The sequence below is a fragment of the Oratosquilla oratoria genome, chromosome 29 (genome assembly GCF_046742065.1).
Source record: "Oratosquilla oratoria isolate Oo_2021 chromosome 29, ASM4674206v1, whole genome shotgun sequence".
Classification (NCBI taxonomy): Eukaryota; Metazoa; Arthropoda; class Malacostraca; order Stomatopoda; family Squillidae; genus Oratosquilla; species Oratosquilla oratoria.
Genome location: NC_134805.1, coordinates 19,802,764 through 19,824,223, shown reverse-complemented (window position 1 = coordinate 19,824,223; position 21,460 = coordinate 19,802,764). Strand labels below are relative to the sequence as shown.

At 50.0% G+C, this 21,460-nt stretch overlaps 1 protein-coding gene and 1 non-coding gene across 3 annotated transcripts in view; one reads left to right on the top strand and one right to left on the bottom strand.

Moving 5' to 3' along the window:
* Nucleotides 1–21,460, top strand: part of r (carbamoyl-phosphate synthetase 2, aspartate transcarbamylase, and dihydroorotase rudimentary) — a 147,393-nt gene that overhangs the window by 112,144 nt on the left and 13,789 nt on the right. For both annotated transcript variants that reach the window (XM_076211810.1, XM_076211809.1), the window contains exons 29-33: nt 12,860–12,977; nt 13,720–13,850; nt 15,300–15,464; nt 18,338–18,499; nt 19,722–19,890. In XM_076211810.1, the coding sequence (XP_076067925.1) occupies nt 12,860–12,977; nt 13,720–13,850; nt 15,300–15,464; nt 18,338–18,499; nt 19,722–19,890 (745 nt within the window). The remainder of the gene's footprint in view (nt 1–12,859; nt 12,978–13,719; nt 13,851–15,299; nt 15,465–18,337; nt 18,500–19,721; nt 19,891–21,460) is intronic.
* On the bottom strand, nt 995–1,067 carry TRNAK-CUU (transfer RNA lysine (anticodon CUU)). Its single transcript has one exon. It is a non-coding gene; the product is annotated as a tRNA-Lys (tRNA).

Genomic DNA, 21,460 nt, shown 5'->3' with positions numbered 1-21,460 from the left:
GAACTCCGTAAAACAAAATCTGGAGTACAATAATTAAAACAACCGAGAGGTCTGCACATTGCAGGTATATAAAAACATAACCTAAGAATGAAGGAGACTGCAGGAGACCGTAAGGCCTACACTAGGCAGTTCCATGTACCTAACCACCTGTTTTACCTATCCGTAAAGTTGTCAAATCTTCTTTTACTAAGTTTCAGACTTGTACCTGTCGCATGAATGTCTGGGTTTTGTCTTTTAGTCAAATGTCTTATAGTTACCGCGCCTGACAAGTCGTTTTGCTGACGTCATGTCCTAATCTTAAGGAATGCGGTCTTGGTTGGGAGAAAAACTCGCATGTGATTATCGACGATGTGTATATGGATATGTAGCTACATGGGTATGTCTAGACATGAGTTCATGTACACTTGCGCACAAGTCTACGCTGCGTACACGCACCCACACGTGTATACATGTACGTACGCTCATACGCACAAGGCGCGCACGCAAACACACACACACACACACACCATGTGCTTATCGACGATGTACATGGATATGTAGCTACCTGGGTATGTCTAGACATGAGTTCATGTACACTTGCGCACAAGTCTACGTTGCGTACACGCACCCACACGTGTATTCACCTTGGTCTGTCGATCACGAGTCCAACACGTGATCCAAAGACGCGCGCGCGCGCGCACACACACACACACACACACACACACACACACACACACACACACACACACACACACACACACACACACACACACACACACACACACACACACACACACACACACACACACACACACACACACACACACAAATATAAAATTATGTGTATATTTACATCACTGTATACGTACATTCGTGTGAGTGAAGGATACAAGCATCTGTAAGTGGACATGTACATCATTATGTGTGTGTGTGTACACGTGCTTGCGCGCACACGTACATGTTCATGCACATGTATGTACACACGCACATAATGTGTGTGTGTGTGAAAATAATTCGCCCAACGTGGGGCTCGAACCCACGACCCTGAGATTAAGAGTCTCATGCTCTACCGACTGAGCTAGCCGGGCTGTTGTAGGAGGATGAACGTGTAGGCTAGTACTTCTTGTAGTGATCGGCAATTTCATGGGGGAAATCTGTTGTAGAACACACGGTGACGCAGTGGTAGCGCTCGCAACCGCTGCTACAGCGGTCCAAGTTCGAATCCCGGCCAGGGCTGAAATAATTTCAGTATCTCTGCGCTGCGAGTCGCTACTCCAACTCTCGTGGGCAGGGAGTCGGGTGTGTGTGCGTGTAAGGTCACAATTACAGCTATTTCCGGGATGGAAATAGCTGTCGATAACGAGTCCAACACGTGATCCAAGACCATAGTGAATCACACCAAGGCTGAAAAAATAGCATCGCTGCACTGTGAGCCGGCACCCCAACTCTGATGGGCAAGGAGTGTGCATGTGTGTGTAAAGTCATGGCATTACTCATAGATCGGGCCATGTATGAACTCTGCTCTCATCCTGGAGGTAAATAGTTGTCGATCACAAGCGCAACGCATGATTCAAGACCGTGGTGATTCACACGTAGTATAATGGCTAGTGTCTTCGCCTCCCACAAAATTTACGAGTTCGAGTATCACTCAGGGCTTGAAACTACTTCACTAATACTCAATCTGTTACTGTTCCCCTTGGGCAAGTAGGTGTGTGTGTGTGTGCACGCGCGCGTGTTTGTGTGCAAGGTATTGATAAAGTATCGCCCACAGATTGTTGTATAAAAGTCCTGAGCTCTCAGTTGGGATAGTAGTAGTTGTCAGTCACAAGTCCAGCACGAGATCCAAGATCCCATGGACCAAGTTTGAAAGAAAAGGAAGTAAAACGATCACGATTTTGAGATCATTGAAGCAAATGAATAAAACTGACAGAAGATCGTATCTTTGGACGGGATTACGTCATGTCGTCTTAGGAACAAATTGAAGATTACGGCTGAAGAAGCTAAAGGAACTGATCCAGCTTTGAAAAAAAAAACTCTGAACCTTTTCTGGATCTGCTACGCCCCCCCCCCCCCAAGTCTAGGTCGTGTAGCATCCCTCGACATTTGATCACAGGGATTCAGTTTGCTACATTATTTGAAGGATCAACTGTTCTCGGCAAATCCTTGGGTCAATAATCACGAGTTTGTAGTCTTAGAGTATCCATAAGCCAATTAAAAGGTAGGTACGACAAAAAGAGACATTTCCCCACGATAGTTTTACTTATATTTACCGATTTGTTTTTGTACTTACATTTTATTATTATTATTACTATTATTATTATAATATCAATTATAATAATAAATAATAATAATAATAGGTGGGAGTGGATTTTATGCCTTTGGGGCTACCTCCATTGTACGGGGGAAAAAGCCGTTGGTACATGTATTGTATTTATTATTGTTGTTGTTGCTGCATATAATATTTAAAATTGTGCAGACGAATCGAATGTGCGCACTGAACGAAATTGTGTAGTACAGTATTGTTCTGCGAAATACAGGAAGGGGCGCTTCACCTAACACATGTATCGAAATCGTATAACATGATGGCAAAAGAAAATGTTAACTACATCCTCTGTGTCTTTCTCAGTCATAGTGGCAGCAAAAGCCTCCGGTACGCAAAGAGCAGAAAGATAGGATGGATTAATTATGTGGATGACGTTTCTCGTAGTGACTGATAAAGCAATACATTTAATCACGTAGACTAGTCCACCCACTGATACAAGTTTCGATACACTTCAGGTGGAGATTCTTGTTTCTAGAAGGTTCTGTGCGCATGCAAGCGCGGGCCTTTCTGACGACACATCGCCTCGTGATTTCATTAAGTGACGTCATGTCAACTCCAACGATCTTCACCAAATATGGACTGACTTTGTATAATGTGGTTTTAGAACCTCAAGATGAACTTACACCAGGATGCACCTAGTTAGGGTTATGTTATAGTAAATGTTGAGTTGAATGTTGGAAGGATTTTTTATTATAATGATTCTGTGATATATTCTGATCGTGCATTTTTTTTTTTTCTTTTGGTTTGGTTTTAGTGCAACCAGTTATTATTTTCAATGCTTTGTGTTTCTAATGTTTTCGTTGTCTTGCATGTCACGCTTTGGATACTTAGTTCAGTGTAATTCCGTTGTTTATAGAAATAGTGTGTGGAGGTGAAAATCACATGCGTTTTTTTTTTTGTTTTTTTTTTAGGGGGGGGGGTTTGTACAGTGACGAAGGTTGACCATTTAATCTGACCTTCGAATGTTGCTGTGTCAGTCATAGTTTATTGAAGTAAACGTGTGTTTTCTGATTTTTCCCCCCGTTGCGTGTTTTTGGGCTGTTGTTAGGCTATGTGCATGTATGAGATGTGTTCTATTTTTAAGGCGAGGAGGTCTATTATGAATAGCTTAAAATAGCGGTGGTGGTAGTATCACTCTTCTTGGACTTCGTCACACAGGATTTCGGTGTTCAAGACCTCTGCCTTCAAGAAACGACACTAAGGCGATGGAAGTGAGATGGAGTCTGAAAGGCAGTCCCCAAAAGAAGGCTCGTCCACCAGCCCACCGTCCAAAGAAGTTGAGAAAGCCCCACCTATACCCGGAGGTGCAGTCCCGAGGGGTCGGTACCTGGTCTCCGGTTATGAAAGAGGTTGATAGAAACGGGATGTAACTAATCCCTTTGCTGCAAAGACGATTCCCCAGAGACGAACCAAATGGTCAGGCAAAATCAGACTTCCACTCGGCACGTGAGGGAGTAGTAGAGGCGAGCTGTGATTCCCTCTCCTCAGGATTTCCACGAAAATTAATGCAATAGTCAGGGTGCAGACGAATTTATAGTAAGACGCAAGACACGGCATGAGTTGAGTTGGCTTACTTTTTCCTTTTCCTGTGCTGAAGGGAACCATTTGCTGTGAAGCCAGGGAAAATGCGAAACGAGTTTCATTACGTAGAGTTAGTTGGGCTTCAAAAGGTGATCCAACCTTCAGTGAACCCTTTGGTTGTCGAGGGGATTTCCCTCAGCTGAATAAAGTCTCCAGAGGCCAGCTAGAGTGAATGCAAATCATAAAATTGATCGAAAGGGTTAATTGACATATATTTACCTCTCTCGAAGCCGAAGGAGTAAACTTAGGTTGTACAAAGTCACTTAGCAATAGCCCCCCCCCTATAAAAATACAAAAATAAAACTCTAGCAGAGGACTCGGTTTGTTTCTTGAAGCAGTGAGGTGTGAAGACAGTAACAAGTCCCACAAGAGTCTTTACTGGTAACCATGCGTTGTTTAAGCAAACGACACCACGGAAAGAACGAACGAATGACGTCAACGGACTCTGCGCGAAGATCGTGAAAGGAACGAAAGATATATACAACAAAACCTTACAGAAAGATCTAGACAGATTATGGATATAGTCAAGTGTGGAACATGGACGTTATCCCCCCAAAAAGCAAAGCATTGGAAATGGGCAATAATTCAGAGAGGAAACGTGGCTTACTCGGTGTAAGTAAAACGATCACAACAACAGAAGATAACTTGTCCCCCGACAAACACTCAAAGATTGTGAGCAAAACATGATTTTTTGTTGAACTTGAAAACAAATTCACCCGGATTAGACTGCAGCGGTGGTATAATCACCGCCCTAGATGCCAAAAATTGATCCCCAGACAAGCAAACGAAACGTACAAGAAAAGTTGAGCATCTTCATTATTGAAAAGAAAAAAAAGAAGCAATTGTCAGAACAGAATGATAAGAATTCTTAATTTAATGCGCCAATGCGTCACAAGGTCATAATGATTAAAAAAAAAAGTAACTGTCGGAAGGACATCGAGAAGCCATTTTGCGTCGATCCACAGGACCCATGGAGTGTCTTGGAAAGCCAAAATCAAATTAAAAAATCATAGACATTTATGGATAAAAATGATGAACAGGGACGGGAGCCCACGAGCGTAGTTCCTTTCATGTGTATTACGCTCAGGTAAATGATTTCATTTGGTTTAACGTCGTAAATTCCTATCAGGAGGCTCGGACGATGCCTCTCACAGAGGACTTTGTAGCACGGAATTGAATGAACCATGCCCTTGGTCCAACTCGCTGACGGCAGGGTTTGAACTGCCAGTGGCCAAGAAGAGTGCTGACACGCACACGTATACACACACACACACACACACACACACACACACACACACAAATGTACATACATCCATACATTCATGCACACGTACTTTTTTAAACGACAGAGGAACCGTGGAGCTCTCGATGATTATCTTATCGCTCCATAGAATCCGTGAAGTTATCAGTTTTGGCACCATAATCTGATTCCTCTCTTAGCTCCCCTTCCCCACCTTCCACTCCTTCTCCTCACCCTCCTTCTCCTCTTTCCCCTCCCTCTCCTCTTTCCCCTCCCTCTCCTCTTTCCCCTCCCTCTCCTCTTTCCCCTCCCTCTCCTCTTTCCCCTCCCTCTCCTCTTTCCCCTCCCTTTCCTCTTTCCCCTCCCTTTCCTCTTTCCCCTCCCTTTCCTTTCCCCTCCCTTTCCCCTTTCCCCTCCCTCTCCTCTTTCCCCTCCCTCTCCTCTTTCCCCTCCCTCTCCTCTTTCCCCTCCCTCTCCCTCCCTCGCCCCCCTTCCCCTCCCTCGCCCCCCTTCCCCTCCCTCTCCCTCCCTCGCCCCCCTTCCCCTCCCTCTCCCTCCCTCGCCCCCCTTCCCCTCCCTCTCCCTCCCTCGCCCCCCTTCCCCTCCCTCTCCTCTCCTCTCCTCTCTCCCCTCTCCTCTCCTCTCCTCTCTCCCCTCCTCTCTCCTCTCCTCTCTTCCCCTCCCTCTCCTCTCCTCTCTTCCCCTACCCTCTCCTCTCCTCTCTCCCCTCCCTTCCTCTTGTTTCCCCCCTCCCCTCCTCTCCTCTCTCCCTCTCCCTCTCCTCTCTCCCCTCCTCTCTCCCCCTCCCCCTCCCTCCCTCCCACTCCCTCTCCTCTCCTCTCTCCCCCCCTTCCCTCTCCTCTCCTCTCTCCTCCCCTCTCCTCTCCTCTCTCCCCCTCCTCCCTCTCCTCTCTCCCTCCCTCCCTCTCCTCTCCTCTCCCCCCCTCCCTCCCCTCTCCTCTCTCCCCCTCCCTCTCCCCCTCCCCCTCCCTCTCCCTCTCCTCTCTCCCCCTCCCTCTCCTCTCTCCTCTCTCCCCCTCCCTCTCCTCTCGCCCCTCCCTCCCTCTCCTCTCCCCCCTTCCTCCCTCTCCTCTCCCCCTCCCTCCCTCTCCTCTCCTCTCCCCCTCCCTCCCTCTCCTCTCCCCCCTCCCTCTCCCCCCTCCCTCTCCTCTCCTCTCCCCCCTCCCTCCCTCTCCTCTCCCCCTCCCTCCCTCTCCTCTCCTCTCTCCCCCTCCCTCTCCTCTCCTCTCTCCCCCTCCCTCTCCTCTCCTCTCTCCCCCTCCTCTCCCTCTCCTCTCTCCCCCTCCCTCTCCTCTCCTCTCTCCCCCTCCCCTCTCCTCTCCTCTCTCCCCCTCCCTCTCCTCTCCTCTCTCCCCCTCCCTCTCCTCTCCTCTCCTCTCTCCCCTCCTCTCCTCTCTCCTCTCTCCCCTCCTCTCCTCTCTCCTCTCCTCTCCTCTCTCCCCCTCCCTCTCCTCTCTCTCCCCCTCCCTCTCCTCTCCTCTCCTCTCTCTCCCCCTCCCTCTCCTCTCCTCTCTCTCCCCCCCTCTCCCTCTCTCCCCCTCCCTCTCCTCTCCTCCTCTCTCCCCCTCCCTCTCCTCTCCTCCTCTCTCCCCCTCCCTCTCCTCTCCTCTCTCCCCCTCCCTCTCCTCTCCTCTCTCCCCCTCCCTCTCCTCTCCTCTCTCCCCCTCCCTCTCCTCTCCTCTCTCCCCCTCCCTCTCCTCTCCTCTCCCCCTCCCTCCTCTCCTCTCCTCTCCTCCCCCTCCCTCTCCTCTCCTCCCCTTCTCCCCCTCCCTCTCCTCTCCTCCTCCGTCTCCTCTCCTCCCCTTCTCCCCCTCCCTCTCCTCTCCTCTCTCCCCCCCTCCCTCTCCTCTCCTCTCTCCCCCTCCCTCTCCTCTCCTCTCTCCCCCTCCCTCTCCTCTCCTCTCTCCCTCCCCCTCCTCTCCTCTCTCCCCCTCCCTCTCCTCTCCTCTCTCCCCCTCCCTCTCCTCTCCTCTCTCCCCCTCCCTCTCCTCTCTCCCCCTCCCTCTCCTCTCCTCTCTCCCCCCCTCCCTCTCCTCTCCTCTCTCCCCCTCCCTCTCCTCTCGTCTCTCCCCCCCTCCCTCTCCTCTCCTCTCTCCCCCTCCCTCTCCTCTCCTCTCTCCCCCTCCCTCTCCTCTCCCTCCTCTCCCCCTCACCTCTCCTCTCCTCTCTCCCTCTCCTCTCCTCTCCTCTCTCCCCTTCCCTCTCCTCTCTCCCCCTTCCCTCTCCTCTCTCCCCCTTCCTCCTCCTCTCTCCCCCTTCCCTCTCCTCTCTCTCCCCCTCCCCTCTCCTCTCCCTCTCTCCCCCTCCCTCTCCTCTCTCCCCCTTCCCTCTCCTCTCTCACCCCCCCTCTCCACTCATCTCCCCCTCTCCCTCTTACATCCTCTCTCCCCCCCCCCTCTCCTCTCAACTCTCCCCCCCTCCCTCTCCTCTCCTCTCTCCCCCCCTCCCTCTCCTCTCCTCTCTCCCCCTCCCTCTCCTCTCTCCCTCTCCTCTCCTCTCTCCCCCTCCCTCTCCTCTCTCCCCCTGCCTCTCCTCTCCTCTCTCCCCCTCCCTCTCCTCTCCTCTCTCCCCCTCCCTCTCCTCTCCTCTCCCCCTCCCTCTCCTCTCCTCTCCCTCTCCTCTCTCCCCTCCTCCCTCTCCTCTCTCCCCCCCTCCCCTCTCCTCTCTCCCCCACTCCCTCCTCTCTCCCCCCTCCCTCTCCTCTCCTCTCTCCCCCCTCCCTCTCCTCTCTCCCCCCTCCCTCTCCTCTCTCCCCCCTCCCTCTCCTCTCTCCCCCCTCCCTCTCCTCTCTCCCCCCTCCCTCTCCTCTCTCCCCCCTCCCTCTCCTCTCTCCCCCTCCCTCTCCCCCTCCCTCCCTCTCCTCTCTCCACCTCCCTCTCCTCTCCTCTCTCCCCCTCCCTCTCCTCTCCTCTCTCCCCCTCCCTCTCCTCTCCTCTCTCCCCCTCCCTCTCCTCTCCTCTCTCCCCCTCCCTCTCCTCTCCTCTCTCCCCCTCCCTCTCCTCTCCTCTCTCCCCCTCCCTCTCCTCTCCTCTCCTCTCTCCCCCACTCTCCTCTCCTCTCTCCCCCTCCTCTCCTCTCTCCCCTCCCCTCCTCTCCTCTCTCCCCTTCCCTCTCCTCCCTCTCTCCCCTTCCCTCTCCTCCTCTCTCCCCTTCCCTCTCCTCCTCTCTCCCCTTCCCTCTCCTCCTCTCTCCCCTTCCCTCTCCTCTCTCCCCCTTCCCTCTCCTCTCTCCCCCTTCCCTCTCCTCTCTCCCCCTTCCCTCTCCTCTCTCCCCCTTCCCTCTCCTCTCTCCCCCTTCCCTCTCCTCTCTCCCCCTTCCCTCTCCTCTCCTCTCTCCCCCTCCCTCTCCTCTCCTCTCTCCCCCTCCCTCTCCTCTCCTCTCTCCCCCTCCCTCTCCTCTCCTCTCTCCCCCCTCCCTCTCCTCTCTCCCCCTCCCTCTCCTCTCTCCCCCTCCCTCTCCTCTCTCCCCCTCCCTCTCCCCCTCCCTCTCCTCTCTCCCCCTTCTCTCTCCCCCTTTCTCTCCCCCTCCCTCTCCTCTCTCCCCCTTTCTCTCCCGCTCCTCTCTCCCCCTTTCTCTCCCTCTCCTCTCTCCCCCCTTTCTCTCCCTCTCCTCTCTCCCCCCTTTCTCTCCCTCTCCTCTCTCCCCCCTTTCTCTCCCTCTCCTCTCTCCCCCTCTCTCTCCTCTCTCCTCTCTCCCCCTCCCTCTCCTCTCTCCTCTCCTCTCTCCCCCTCTCCTCTCTCCCCCTCCCTCGCTTCTCTCCTCTTCTCTCCTCTCTCTCCCCCTCCCTCTCTTCTCTTCTCCTCTCTCCTCTCTCCCCCTCCCCTCCTCTTCTCTCTCCCCCTCCCCTCCTCTCCTCTCTCCCCCTCCCCTCCTCTCCTCTCTCCCCCTCCCCTCCTCTCCTCTCTCCCCCCCTCCTCTCCTCTCCTCTCTCCCCCTCCCCTCCTCTCCTCTCTCCCCCTCCCTCTCCTCTCCTCTCTCCCCCTCCCTCTCCTCTCCTCTCTCCCCCTCCCTCTCTCCTCTCTCCCCCTCCCTCTCCTCCTCTCTCCCCCTCCCTCTCTCCTCTCTCCCCCTCCCTCTCTCCTCTCTCCCCCTCCCTCTCTCCTCTCTCCCCCTCCCTCTCTCCTCTCTCCCCCTCCCTCTCCTCTCCTCTCTCCCCCTCCCTCTCCTCTCCTCTCTCCCCCCCTCCCTCTCCTCTCCTCTCTCTCCTCCCTCCCCTCTCCTCTCCCCTCTCCCCCCCCCTCTCCTCTCCTCTCCCCCCCCCCCTCTCCCCTCCCCTCTCTCCCCCTCTCCCTCCTCTCCTCTCTCCCCCCCTCTCCTCTCCCCCCCTCCCTCTCCTCTCCTCTCTCTCCCCCTCCCTCCCTCTCCTCTCTCCCCCTCCCTCCCTCTCCTCTCCTCTCTCCCCCTCCCTCTCCTCTCCTCTCTCTCCCCCTCCCTCTCCTCTCTCCCCCTCCCTCTCCTCTCCTCTCTCCCCCTCCCTCTCCTCTCCTCACTCCCCCGCCCTCTCCTCGCTCCCCTCCCTCTCCTCTCTCCTTTCTCCTTTCTCCTCTCCCCCGCCCTCTCCTCTCCCTCTCCTCCTCCCTCTCCTCTCCCTGTCCTCTCCCTCTCCTCTCCCTGTCCTCTCCCTCTCCTCTCCCCTCTCCCTCTTCTCTCTCTCTCCTCTCCTCTCCCTCTCCTCTCCCCTCTCCCTCTTCTCTCCCTCTTCTCTCCCTTTTCTCTCCCTCTCCTCGTCTCTCTCCTCTCCCTCTGCTCTCCCTCCTCTCCCTCTGCTCTCCCTCTGCTCTCCCTCCTCTCCCTCTGCTCTCCCTCCTTCTCTTCCTCCTTCTCTTCCTCTCTCTCCCTCCCTCTCCTCTCCCTCCCTCTCCTCTCCTCTCCCTCCCTCTCCTCTCCCTCCCTCTCCTCTCCCTCCCTCTCCTCTCCCTCCCTCTCCTCTCTCTCCCTCTCCTCTCCCTCTTGTGCGTGTGTTTGTGTGTGTGTGTGAGAGAGAGATTTTTCCCCTTTTGTTCTTCGATCCTGTTCGCATGGAACCTTTTCCCAGTATTATTATTGTTGTTGCAGGAGCAGCGTGTCATCGTTACTCCACAGTTGTGGTCACGTACACACACACACACACACTCACTCACTCGCACACACTCACTCACTCACTCGCACACACTCACTCACTCACTCACTCACTCACTCACTCGCTCGCTCGCTCACACTCAGTCACTCACTCACTCGCTCACACACTCGCTCACTCACTCACTCACTCACACTCACTCGCCCACACTCACTCACTCACACTCACTCACTCGCCCACACTCACTCACTCACACTCACTCACTCGCCCACACTCACTCACACACTCGCTCACACACAGACACTCACTCACACACTCGCTCTCTCTCTCTCTCTCTCTCTCTCTGTCTGTCTGTCTCTCGTTATCTCGCGCTTTATCGGACCCCTGGCACGAGGAAATGGGCAGACTAGTTTCAGTTTGGGGCCATTTACTGTGCCTGTTACCCCCCGACACCCGGGTCTATCTTGTCCGCTTTCTGGAATGAATTGTCCGCATTGTTTCTGGCGACCAAGCTGGGTGGTACCGTTTCAACAGGAAGGATCTCTGGAGGTTTCTATTTCGTTATCATGAATTGGTGAATAATTTAGACTTGATAACGGACGCCATTCTGCTCTCTCTCTCTCTCTCTCTCTCTCTCTCCAGTGTGTCGGCCCCCGGTTGTGTTCCTATGTGTGATTCGCCATGGTCCTGGGTCACGTGTTGGACTCGTGATCGACAGCTGTTACCTTCCCGGATAAGAGTTTAGAGTTCGTGTATGACCGATCTTTGGGTAATGCTGTGACCTTACATGCACACACACACACTAACACACACACCACACACACACACACACACACACACACACACACACACACACACACACACACACACACACACCACACACACCACACACCACACACACACCACACACACACCACACACACACCACACACACACCACACACACGTACACAACTCCCCGCCCACGAGAGTTGGAGGAACGGCTCGCAGAGCAGCGATACTAAAATTATTTCAGTCCTGAGCTGTATTCGAACTCGGACCGCTGCAGTAACAGTTGCGAATGCTACCACTGCGGCGTCGAGCCGTATTGTATGTGTGCGCGTGCGTGCGTGCGTGTTTACGATTACCTAATCGTAATAGACCAGATTGGATTTCAGCCCATGCCTGGATTTTTAATTTATTCCACAGATCGACTCGTGCTGAAAGCTAGATTTTGTAACATTCTTCAAGTATTGTCTTTAATTTATTGTTGTGACCTTTCAATGGTGTCTCATACTGACAGAGCCTATTTTTCCCGAATGTTTCATCGTTCTAAAGATAGCTGTCATATAACCTCTTTCACGTCTCGCTTCCAGTGTGGACAATCTTAGTTGATCTAATCTCTCCTCAAACGTCACCCACTCCAGGGCGCGTTCTTGTCTCCATTAGTTGTCTAGTTATTTTTATTATTTCTGTATTTTTTCTTCATTATTTTATTTATTTATTTATTTTCAAATGTTACCCTTGCCAGTACCAACTTAAATGTCAGGAAGAATGTTTGGATGTTTCGCTGTGTAACGAATTGATGTGTATTTAGCTTTGGTAATGAATGGCATTTTCCGTATCTCTTCCGTATTTCAGCTCCACCTGTGTCCCCCTGAGAGAGAGAGAGAGAGAGCAAGGGAGAGGGAAGAGAGAGAGAGAGAGCGAGGGTGAGAGACGTGGAAAGAGAGAGAGAGGGAGGGGGGAGAGAAAGTGAAGAAATTGCAGAACAATCTTTAGAAAAATCTCACGTCGATTAGAAAAATTTGTGCCGTATTTTTAACATCTTAATTTTGCCCAAACGCTTGTTTCCGTTCTATAGTTAATTCATCATCTTAATCTCATATTTATTGGTGTTGTCATTGCGTAATATTTTTGTTTGCAACCTTTGAAGGTTATTGTACATAAATATACAATTCCTTACCTTCACACACGTGTACAAGTGCTTAGCAACTTCGTTTATTTGAACATTAATATTTTTATTTGCTTCTGTAATTAATATTTTGATGTTCAAAATATTAATATCCGCACATCTCTCAACACCGTATCCAAAAACCAAGTACAGAATCTAACTACAGAATCTACAAAGCTTTCAAAATATATTCCTCTGGTTTTCCAGTGGTCTAACCTTACCATTCCATGAAAAAATTTGATATATCCACAAAAGAACTAATTACAAACCATGATGAATCAAACTTGGGACAAATGACTTGAAGATCCCACTATCCCAGAATACCTGAATGGAAACGAGATTCAAGGAGGAGCAACGATGTCACACACCGAATAGACAGGATTTGACCGCATCTTGTACAGCATACACTGTATACATTTCTACCGAATTCTCCCGAACCATTTATCGGGTATTATTATTTTTTATTTTTTTCCATACAAGGAGAGCTGACTACCGGCAACTAGTTCCCTCCAACTACTACCTAAATCTGTTGACGTAAAAACAGCAAGATATGTACGAATGCTTGAGGACTGTTGGCGGCCGTTGTGGGGCTGCGGGTTTTCCATTCAATGAAGCTCTACACAACAATTATTGTTTATTATCTCTGGTTCATTGGCCGTGGTTTCGAAACTGGCCCGTCTCTTCTCCCTCGAGGAGTATTAATTACCCAACGTTCCCACCACCACAGGCTTTGCGTCTGATCGGAGGAGCTCCGGACTTGAAGACTCACGTGGACTGCGTCACTTCGAGGCGCATCGTCAAGCTTCCGGGCCTCGTCGATGTCCATGTCCACGTCAGGGAACCAGGTAAGTCTAGGGAAAGACCCACAGCTAGGGCCGTAGAGGAGCCATGTTCAGAGACAGGGCGAGAGCTTGTTGATAAAGCCCTCAGGCACAGATCACTCTTTGGGGGGGGGGGGTACCGTACTATAAAATTATAGTAAGTTGGACACGTTAAGAACGAAAGATAATGACGTGTTGATTGACCGTGTTATGGTGTACATTGGTCAGTATTTTTATCTATAGAATATGGGAGCATCTTGGTATCTCTGGTCCCGGGTTCTCGAGGACCTCAAGTCCCTTGCGAGTCAAGTGGATCGTCTCTGATATTATTTTTCCTGTTGCTATTTTAGAATAATGTCATATGAAATGCAGGGAAAAGGTTGGTTGGAAGATGTTTCCCTCTTGGATAAGACCGCCTGTCGGCAGATAAAACGGTTATCTTGAAAGGATTAATTGGGTTAAAACGGGTTAAAGTCCGTGACATGTACCTAGGTAGGGGTGATCATTAAGATAGGTTGATAAAAGGGAGGGAAGAGGGTAGAGGTGGAGTGGAGTATGTAGGGGGATGGAATGGGTGGGAGTAGTTTCTATGCCTTTGTCTTTTTGGCTACCTCCCGTGTAAGGGGGCGGGGGAAGCCTTTGGTATATATATATATATATATATATATATATATATATATATATATATATGTAATGTACGACTTAACAGTGTTAGTGCCCGAGTGACCCAAGTTGAACATAATCCTTTGTGGTTACTGACCCTCAGGCGCCACCCACAAGGAGACGTGGGACACGTGCACGGCGGCCGCCCTCTCCGGCGGGGTGACCCTCCTCTGCGCCATGCCCAACACCTGCCCGCCCGTCGTCGACGCCACCTCCTTCAGCCTCGCCAAGGAGGTGAGCTTCCCAACTCATGGCTTGTGTCGATCTTCTTTTGATATCATTATTGTTACTACCGGTACTGATACTAATGGCACTTTATAAATATTAATTTGTTTAATATTTATATATATATATATATATATATATATATATATATATATATATATATGTTGTGTATGTTTCTTAAGACAGATTGAACATTTTTAGAGCTTCTAAAAATGTTCATATATATATATATATGAGAGAGAATGTGGGTGGGGAAGGGCAAACGAAGATGTGTTAGGAATAGAGTTTATTGCCCTAACGTTGCGACCAACTTGGTCTTCTTCAGAGGACTACAGCATTACAGACGGATCACAATTCTTATATTCGTAGTGAGAGGGAACCCGCCAAGGTATGAGCGTCATGTTTTCCCTTTGGCTAACGATTTAATCATTAGGACACTTGCTGCTTTCGAGAGACATTTAAATCCGTCTCTGTCGTTGTTGTTCTTGTTGGTGGCGATATGTGCAGCTTCCACAGTTTTCCTCATTTTCTTCTCAAATCCCTCGTGTAGAATTTCTGCGTTGTTCCAATCAGGTAGATGTCCACATTTGTCCAGGAGACGAACCAGGGAGTTAGATGTTCTATGAGCCCTGAGATCGTTTTTGTGATCGGATTTAAATGTCTCTCGAAAGCAGCAAGTGTCCTAATAATTAAATAGTTAGCCAAAGGGAAAACATGACGCTCATACCTTGGCTGGTTCCCTCTCACTACGAATATAAGAATTGTGATCCGTCTGTAATGCTGTAGTCCTCTGAAGAAGACCAAGTTGGTCGCAACGTTAGGGCAATAAACTCTATTCCTAACACATCTTCGTTTGCCCTTCCCCACCCACATTCTCTCTCATTTGTCTGAAATAATCTTAAATAAATATATATATATATATATATATATATATATATATATATATATATATATATATATATATTTATATATTACATTTATCAACCACAGTTCACTTTAATTCTAAGTCATCAACATCGAGAAACTCGAGGGGGGGCACACATACAGAAATTGAAACGTGGTACAGCCAAGGACTCGATCCTGCGCCATCAAGAGAGATTATAATATATATAATATATATATAATATATATATAATATATATATAATATATATATATAAATTTTATTTTATTTTATTTATTTATTTATTTTTCTTCAGTGGTTCATTAATTTCTGGTAAAATCACGGTTTGGTTTGAAGTTAGACCTTTTCTTATTAATGCTTGTAGCACTTGTTAACCCGGTGTTCACGGCGACATATTTGATAGAATCTATTACTGTGAACGCCAGACTTCCGTTTAAAAAAAAAAAAAAAAAAAAAAAAAATTCAGTCCTCAGCAGAATGAAATCGGTTGACGACAAAGAGGTCACTGATCGACCTAGGAGTGTGATCGACCTCCTTTGCCTTCTTGTCCTCCAGGTGGCGAGCAGGGGCGCCCGCTGCGACTACGCAATCTTCATGGGCGCGTCTAACGAGAACCACGCCTCCCTGGCCGCGCTGGCCCCTCGAGCAGCGGCCCTCAAGATGTACCTCAACGAGACCTTCACCACCCTCAGGCTCGACGACACGACGACCTGGCTCAAGGTGCGTCGGCCCCGTTCTCTGTTCTTGTCCTCGGGACAAGCGTACGTACATAAAAACATAAAAATGAAGGAGACTGCAAGAGACCACAAGGCAGCTCCATGCACCGCGCGCGCCCACACACACACACACACACACACACACACACACACACACACACACACACACACACACACACACACACACACACACACACACACACACACACACACACACACACACACACACACACACACACACACACACACACACACACAGACAGACAGACAGACAGACAGAGAGAGAGAGAGAGAGAGAGAGAGCGAGAGCTGAATATTTCAGCATCGTTACACTCCGACCCGGCACTCCATCATTCCCTTTCCCTCCCACTCTCCCCCCTTTCATGTCTCCCCGTTTTCCTCCGTCCCTGACTACCTGTCTTCTTCCCCTCTCCCCCTGCCTTCCTTCCACCCCTCTCTCTCTCTCCCCCTGCCTTCCTCCCACCCCTCTCTCTCTCTCCCCCTGCCTTCCTCCCACCCCTCTCTCTCTCTCCCCCTGCCTTCCTCCCACCCCTCTCTCTCTCTCCCCCTGCCTTCCTCCCACCCCTCTCTCTCTCTCCCCCTGCCTTCCTCCCACCCCTCTCTCTCTCTCCCCCTGCCTTCCTCCCACCCCTCTCTCTCCTCCTGCCTTCTTCCCACCCCTCTCTCTCTCCTCCTGCCTTCTTCCCACCCCTCTCTCTCTCCTCCTGCCTTCTTCCCACCCCTCTCTCTCTCCTCCTGCCTTCTTCCCACCCCTCTCTCTCTCCTCCTGCCTTCTTCCCACCCCTCTCTCTCTCTCTCTCTCTCCCCCTGCCTTCTTCCCACCCCTCTCTCTCTCTCTCTCTCTCCCCCTGCCTTCTTCCCACCCCTCTCTCTCTCTCCCCCTGCCTTCTTCCCACCCCTCTCTCTCTCCCCCTGCCTTCTTCCCACCCCTCTCTCTCTCTCCCCCTGCCTTCTTCCCACCCCTCTCTCTCTCTCCCCCTGCCTTCTTCCCACCCCTCACTCTCTCTCCCCCTTAGTTCTCCCCACCCCTCTCTCTCTCTCCCCCTGCCTTCTTCCCACCCCTCTCTCTCTCTCCCCCTGCCTTCTTCCCACCCCTCTCTCTCTCCCCCTGCCTTCTTCCCACCCCTCTCTCTCTCTCCCCCTGCCTTCTTCCCACCCCTCTCTCCCCCTGCCTTCCTCCCACCCCTCTCTCTCTCCCCCTGCCTTCCTCCCACCCCTCTTCCCCTGCCTTCTTCCCACCCCTCTCTCCCCCTGCCTTCCTCCCACCCCTCTCTCTCTCCCCCTGCCTTCCTCCCACCCCTCTTCCCCTGCCTTCCTCCCACCCCTCTCCCCCTGCCTTCCCCCTCTCTTCCCACTTGCCTTCCCCCTCTCTTCCCACCCCTCTCCCCCTGCCTTCCCCCTCCCTCCCCCTGCCTTCCCCCTCCCTCCCCCTGAGATGTGGTGTGCCCTTGAGATTTTCTGCCGAGGATGAAATTACCTGAAGGGGGGGGGGAGGCGAGGGCGTGACCTTGGGCTGTGGGAGTGTAGGACGAGGGAAATCGTCCAAGTGTTCTTGTGTTTCTGCCCAGTGTGATAACAAGTTTGCCCTCGAGACCAAGAATTTGACCTTCTTTTCTTCTTAATAGTCTTCTTTATCCTCTTTATCATCATTATCTTAATTTTTTCCTCTTCTTCCTACTCTTATTCCTACTTATTCCTCTTCTTCCTCCTCTTCCTCTTCTTTTTCCTCCTTCCTCCTCTTCCTCTTCCTCTTCTTCCTCTTCCTCTTCTTCCTCCTCTTCCTCTTCTTTTTCCCCCCTTCCTCCTCTTCCTCTTCTTTCTCTTCTTCCTCTTCTTTCTCTTCTTCCTCTTCTTTCTCTTCTTCCTCTTCTTTCTCTTCTTCCTCTTCCTCCTCTTCTTCTTCTTCCTCTTCCTCCTCTCCTCTTCCTCTTCTATCTCCGATGTGTTTATTTTTTCCTCGTTCATGTTGACTACCTCCTCCTGTGTTATCAGTGGGTTGACTTTCAGAACATTATCAGAATTCACATTTAATCAGATTACATTCTTGACGATGAGGATGAGTTGCGATGTCAGGCAACGTCAGCTTTAAATTAGATCAACTCTGAAAGGAGGTGACTAATTTTATACCACAGGACACACACGCACACACACACACACACACACACACACACACACACACACACACACACACACCTCGATGGCCTTGTGGTAGGGATCGCGGCCGCCACTACGGCAGTCAGAGCTCGAATCCCGCTCAGGGCTGAAATAATTTCAGTATCGCTGCGCTGCGAGTCGTTACTACAACTCTCGTGGGCGGGGAATTGGGTGTGCTTGTGCGTGTAAGGTCACAGCATCGCCCATAGATCGGTCATATGCGAGCTCTGAGCTCTTACGGGAGGGAAATAGCTGTCGATCACAAGTCCAACACGTGATCCAAGACCACGGTGAATCACGCACGTGCACACACGTACACCTACCTACACCTACATGTACACCTACGGGTACGTGTGTTCACTTATGCAAAGTAGACCACTTGGAAAAAGAAACTAACGAAGCAGAGCGCTTTCGTATATTACATCCTCAGACATGCACACGGCCTATTATATTGACCCTGTTTTCACACACAAGGAAGTTATTGGGTCTTGTCCGGTATGGCGCAATTTTTTTTATCATGACAGGCAAAAACACCCCGAAAGTATTAAGAATTCCCAGTCTGTATCACAGACAACAGTCCAACGTTTCCTCCTGGAGAGCTCAAAGGCTAAGCCGGATGTGTGAGTCCTGTTGTTAAAGTCCTGGGAAAAGTCGTAAGTCAGACAAGTCGCCTGATGGCCATGTCTTCCTGTCCTCCGACAGCATCTGGAATCGTGGCCAAGGTCCATGCCCGTCTGTGTCCACGCCGAGGGCCGCACCACGGCGGCCGTTCTCCTCCTGGCCCAGCTGGCGGGCCGCTCCGTCCATGTGTGTCACGTGGCCCGCAAGGAGGAAGTCCTTATCATCAGAGCCGCCAAAGCCAAGGTAAGTGGCGGAAGGCAAAGTCCTCCCTTGTTGTTGTTTTTGGTATAATATACACACAACACTGTATTATAATAGTGTTGTGTGTATACATGTCTGCACGCGAATGTATGCATATGTGTTACCTGTGTAGTATATGGGTAGTTTTAGTATAAGGTTATAACACACGTACCTGTGGAAGCAAAGTAGTTCGAGGGTTTAAAAAAGAGATCGGAGTAGGTCACAGCATCCAACGCTGTAATGATCGAGGTCATTGTAGTATCTGAATCTGTTGGAGCGAATGGTGAAGAAGTCTGACCGTGCTAGAGCATTTCGAACCTTGTGTCTGGGGAGACCAAATGTACAATTGGCTTCATTTGATTCACTTGAGGGCATCACCACACCCTGCATCTTGCTGTGGCAAGATGAAGAAGGAATTCCCCAGCTGAAATTGAATAGGATATTTAGCATGCATGTTACAGACTTATCAAGAGTTCCTTTACTGTTCTTGAGGTGAAGTAACCTTAGGTTAGACTTTATTGTACACAGTATCCTCCAAAATACGCGCTTGCAAAGGTACAGAATATATTTCTACGTAGAACCTTGATTTTAAGAACCTACTGCGATTTTTAACCCTTTTGGAGGACACTGGGCATTTCCAAGAGCTGAACAAGTCTGACGAGATCGAGAATGAGATGTTGAAAGTTGTTATGACCGTTAAAGGGGTACATCGAGAGACTTGACTGACACAGTAGAACCTCCGTCAAGCTAAATAGAATCACTGTACGATTTTTTTTTTACAGTAAACCCTCGATATAACGGAAGATATGGAGACGGGTCTGGCGTTATATCCGAAGATCCGTTATATCCGATGGAAATACCGGACAGATCCGTAATATCCCGAAGTTTGTCCGGTAATAGAAATTAGTAGGATTAGAAATTACAGTAAATACCTCGATATAACGGACGATATGAGGACAGGGGTCTGTCGTTATATCCGAAGATCCGTTATAACCGTGTCAGAGTTTTTGTCAGGTATATCTGATATCCGGTATATCGAGGTCCGTTATATCGAGGGTTTCCTGTATATTGATCAGGCCGATAAGTCAAACCATAATTATATGAACAGTGGTCCATGGAACCAGGAGCATAATACGGTTTTAAACTCGGACCCCATAGTCGACGATTACCCTAGAACCCATCGTGTTAACCCACCATCGATCCTCCGCCTCTCTCACTTCGGTAGGGCATGGCTGTGACCTGCGAAGTGTGTCCCCACCACTTGTTCCTGACGGAGGAGGACGCGAAAAAACTCGGGGGCCGCGGCGAGGTGAGGCCCGCCCTCGTGTCCCGCGAAGACCAGGAGGCCCTTTGGGAGAACCTCGACATCATCGACTGCTTCGCCACTGACCACGGTGAGTTAAGTTTTTGGTCGAGGACAACCTCGGGATGTGTATTTTGTAGGAATTGTAGATTTTGATCAAGTCGACATCGAGTCGTGAGTTTGAGGACATCAGTGTGTGTGTGTGCTTGTGTGTGTGTGTGTGTGTGTGTGTGTGTGTGTGTATTCAGTGTTTTGCAAACTCAATATGGTGAGTTCAGTTGAATACTTACCCTAGGGCAGGAATTCATTCTCAAAACTTTTTTTTAACTAAGGACCCATTTTATGACAGAAAATAAACAGATGACATCTCCCTCACATAGCTGGTTGGCACAGAAAGGGAGACAAACACAAAATAACAGCAACGAAAATATAATTACAGAAATAATCGGTACACAATGTTTTTTTTACCCGACTATTCATGATGCATACTCCTGACGACCGCTGTTTTTTATTAATTTATTTTTTATTTATTTGTTTATTTTTCCGACGATTCATGACATACTCCTGACGACCGCTGGATACACACTGCCTGTGGTTGACATTCCACCAGTGTTGCCAGATGGATCTCACGGACACCTCGAGGGTCTGCGGCAGTACGGTGGCAAACTTGGTCAATTTTGTCTTGGCCAAGGAGGACGGCAGGTTTTATTTGGCAGAATGGAAGACCTACGCCCGCCTCGGGGTCCCCTCGAGGACATTTTTTTTTTTTTTTTTACTAAATAGTCGTCACTCTTCAGCGAGAACCAAGTTCTTAAATGACGTCATCGTGTTTAAGGGGTCGAGGTTCGACGCATGCGCAGTCGAGACTACGTCCGTGCGAAAGTTTCAGTTGCTACCACTGAAAAAAAAATGCTTTTGCATGGTGCCTACTGTAGACTTTTCATGTCTGAAGTGCGTTTTAGTTGTTACCATTAATATTTGTATTCATATGATTCTTAATACTCACTGCATCCTCTTGATATGTCTACACCGTATTCTGCGTATATGTGTAGGAGGCCCGGAAGAAGGTCGTACCATCCATCTTAACGCAGTAGAATTCCATCCAAGTGTTATTGGGCTATAAGATGTAGGTTTCAGATCTTCAGCATTTATGATGAAAGTCTTCGTGTCGCCAACGTTGCAAATAATGTTTAGGGACCGTCCTTCTCGCCCCACATGGGGAAGAGAGGCTAAAATAGATGGATCAAGTATGGTCTCCCTTTCCTCTTTGCCCATCCAGGCCTTGGGAGACGCCCCACAGAAAGGTCACCCAAATGAGGTGTGAGTAGTTGTGATGTGATGAGGACGATGACGACCTCCACCAATACTATCACCACTACCACTATCACCAGTACCAATACTACCACCAGTAGCAATACTCCCACCAATACTACCACCACCACCAATACTTCCACCTCCAATACCAATACCACCTCCAATACCATTACCACCTCCAGTACCACTGCCACCACCTCCAGTACCACTGCCGTCACCACAACCACCACAACAAACAACAAGAGCACGGAGGGAACAATAGTTCTCCTAAAGTCAAGGTCGCCCCCCCCTATTGCAACCAGAATCGAGAACAATCTACAATAGTGATTTGATTTGATATGGTTTAA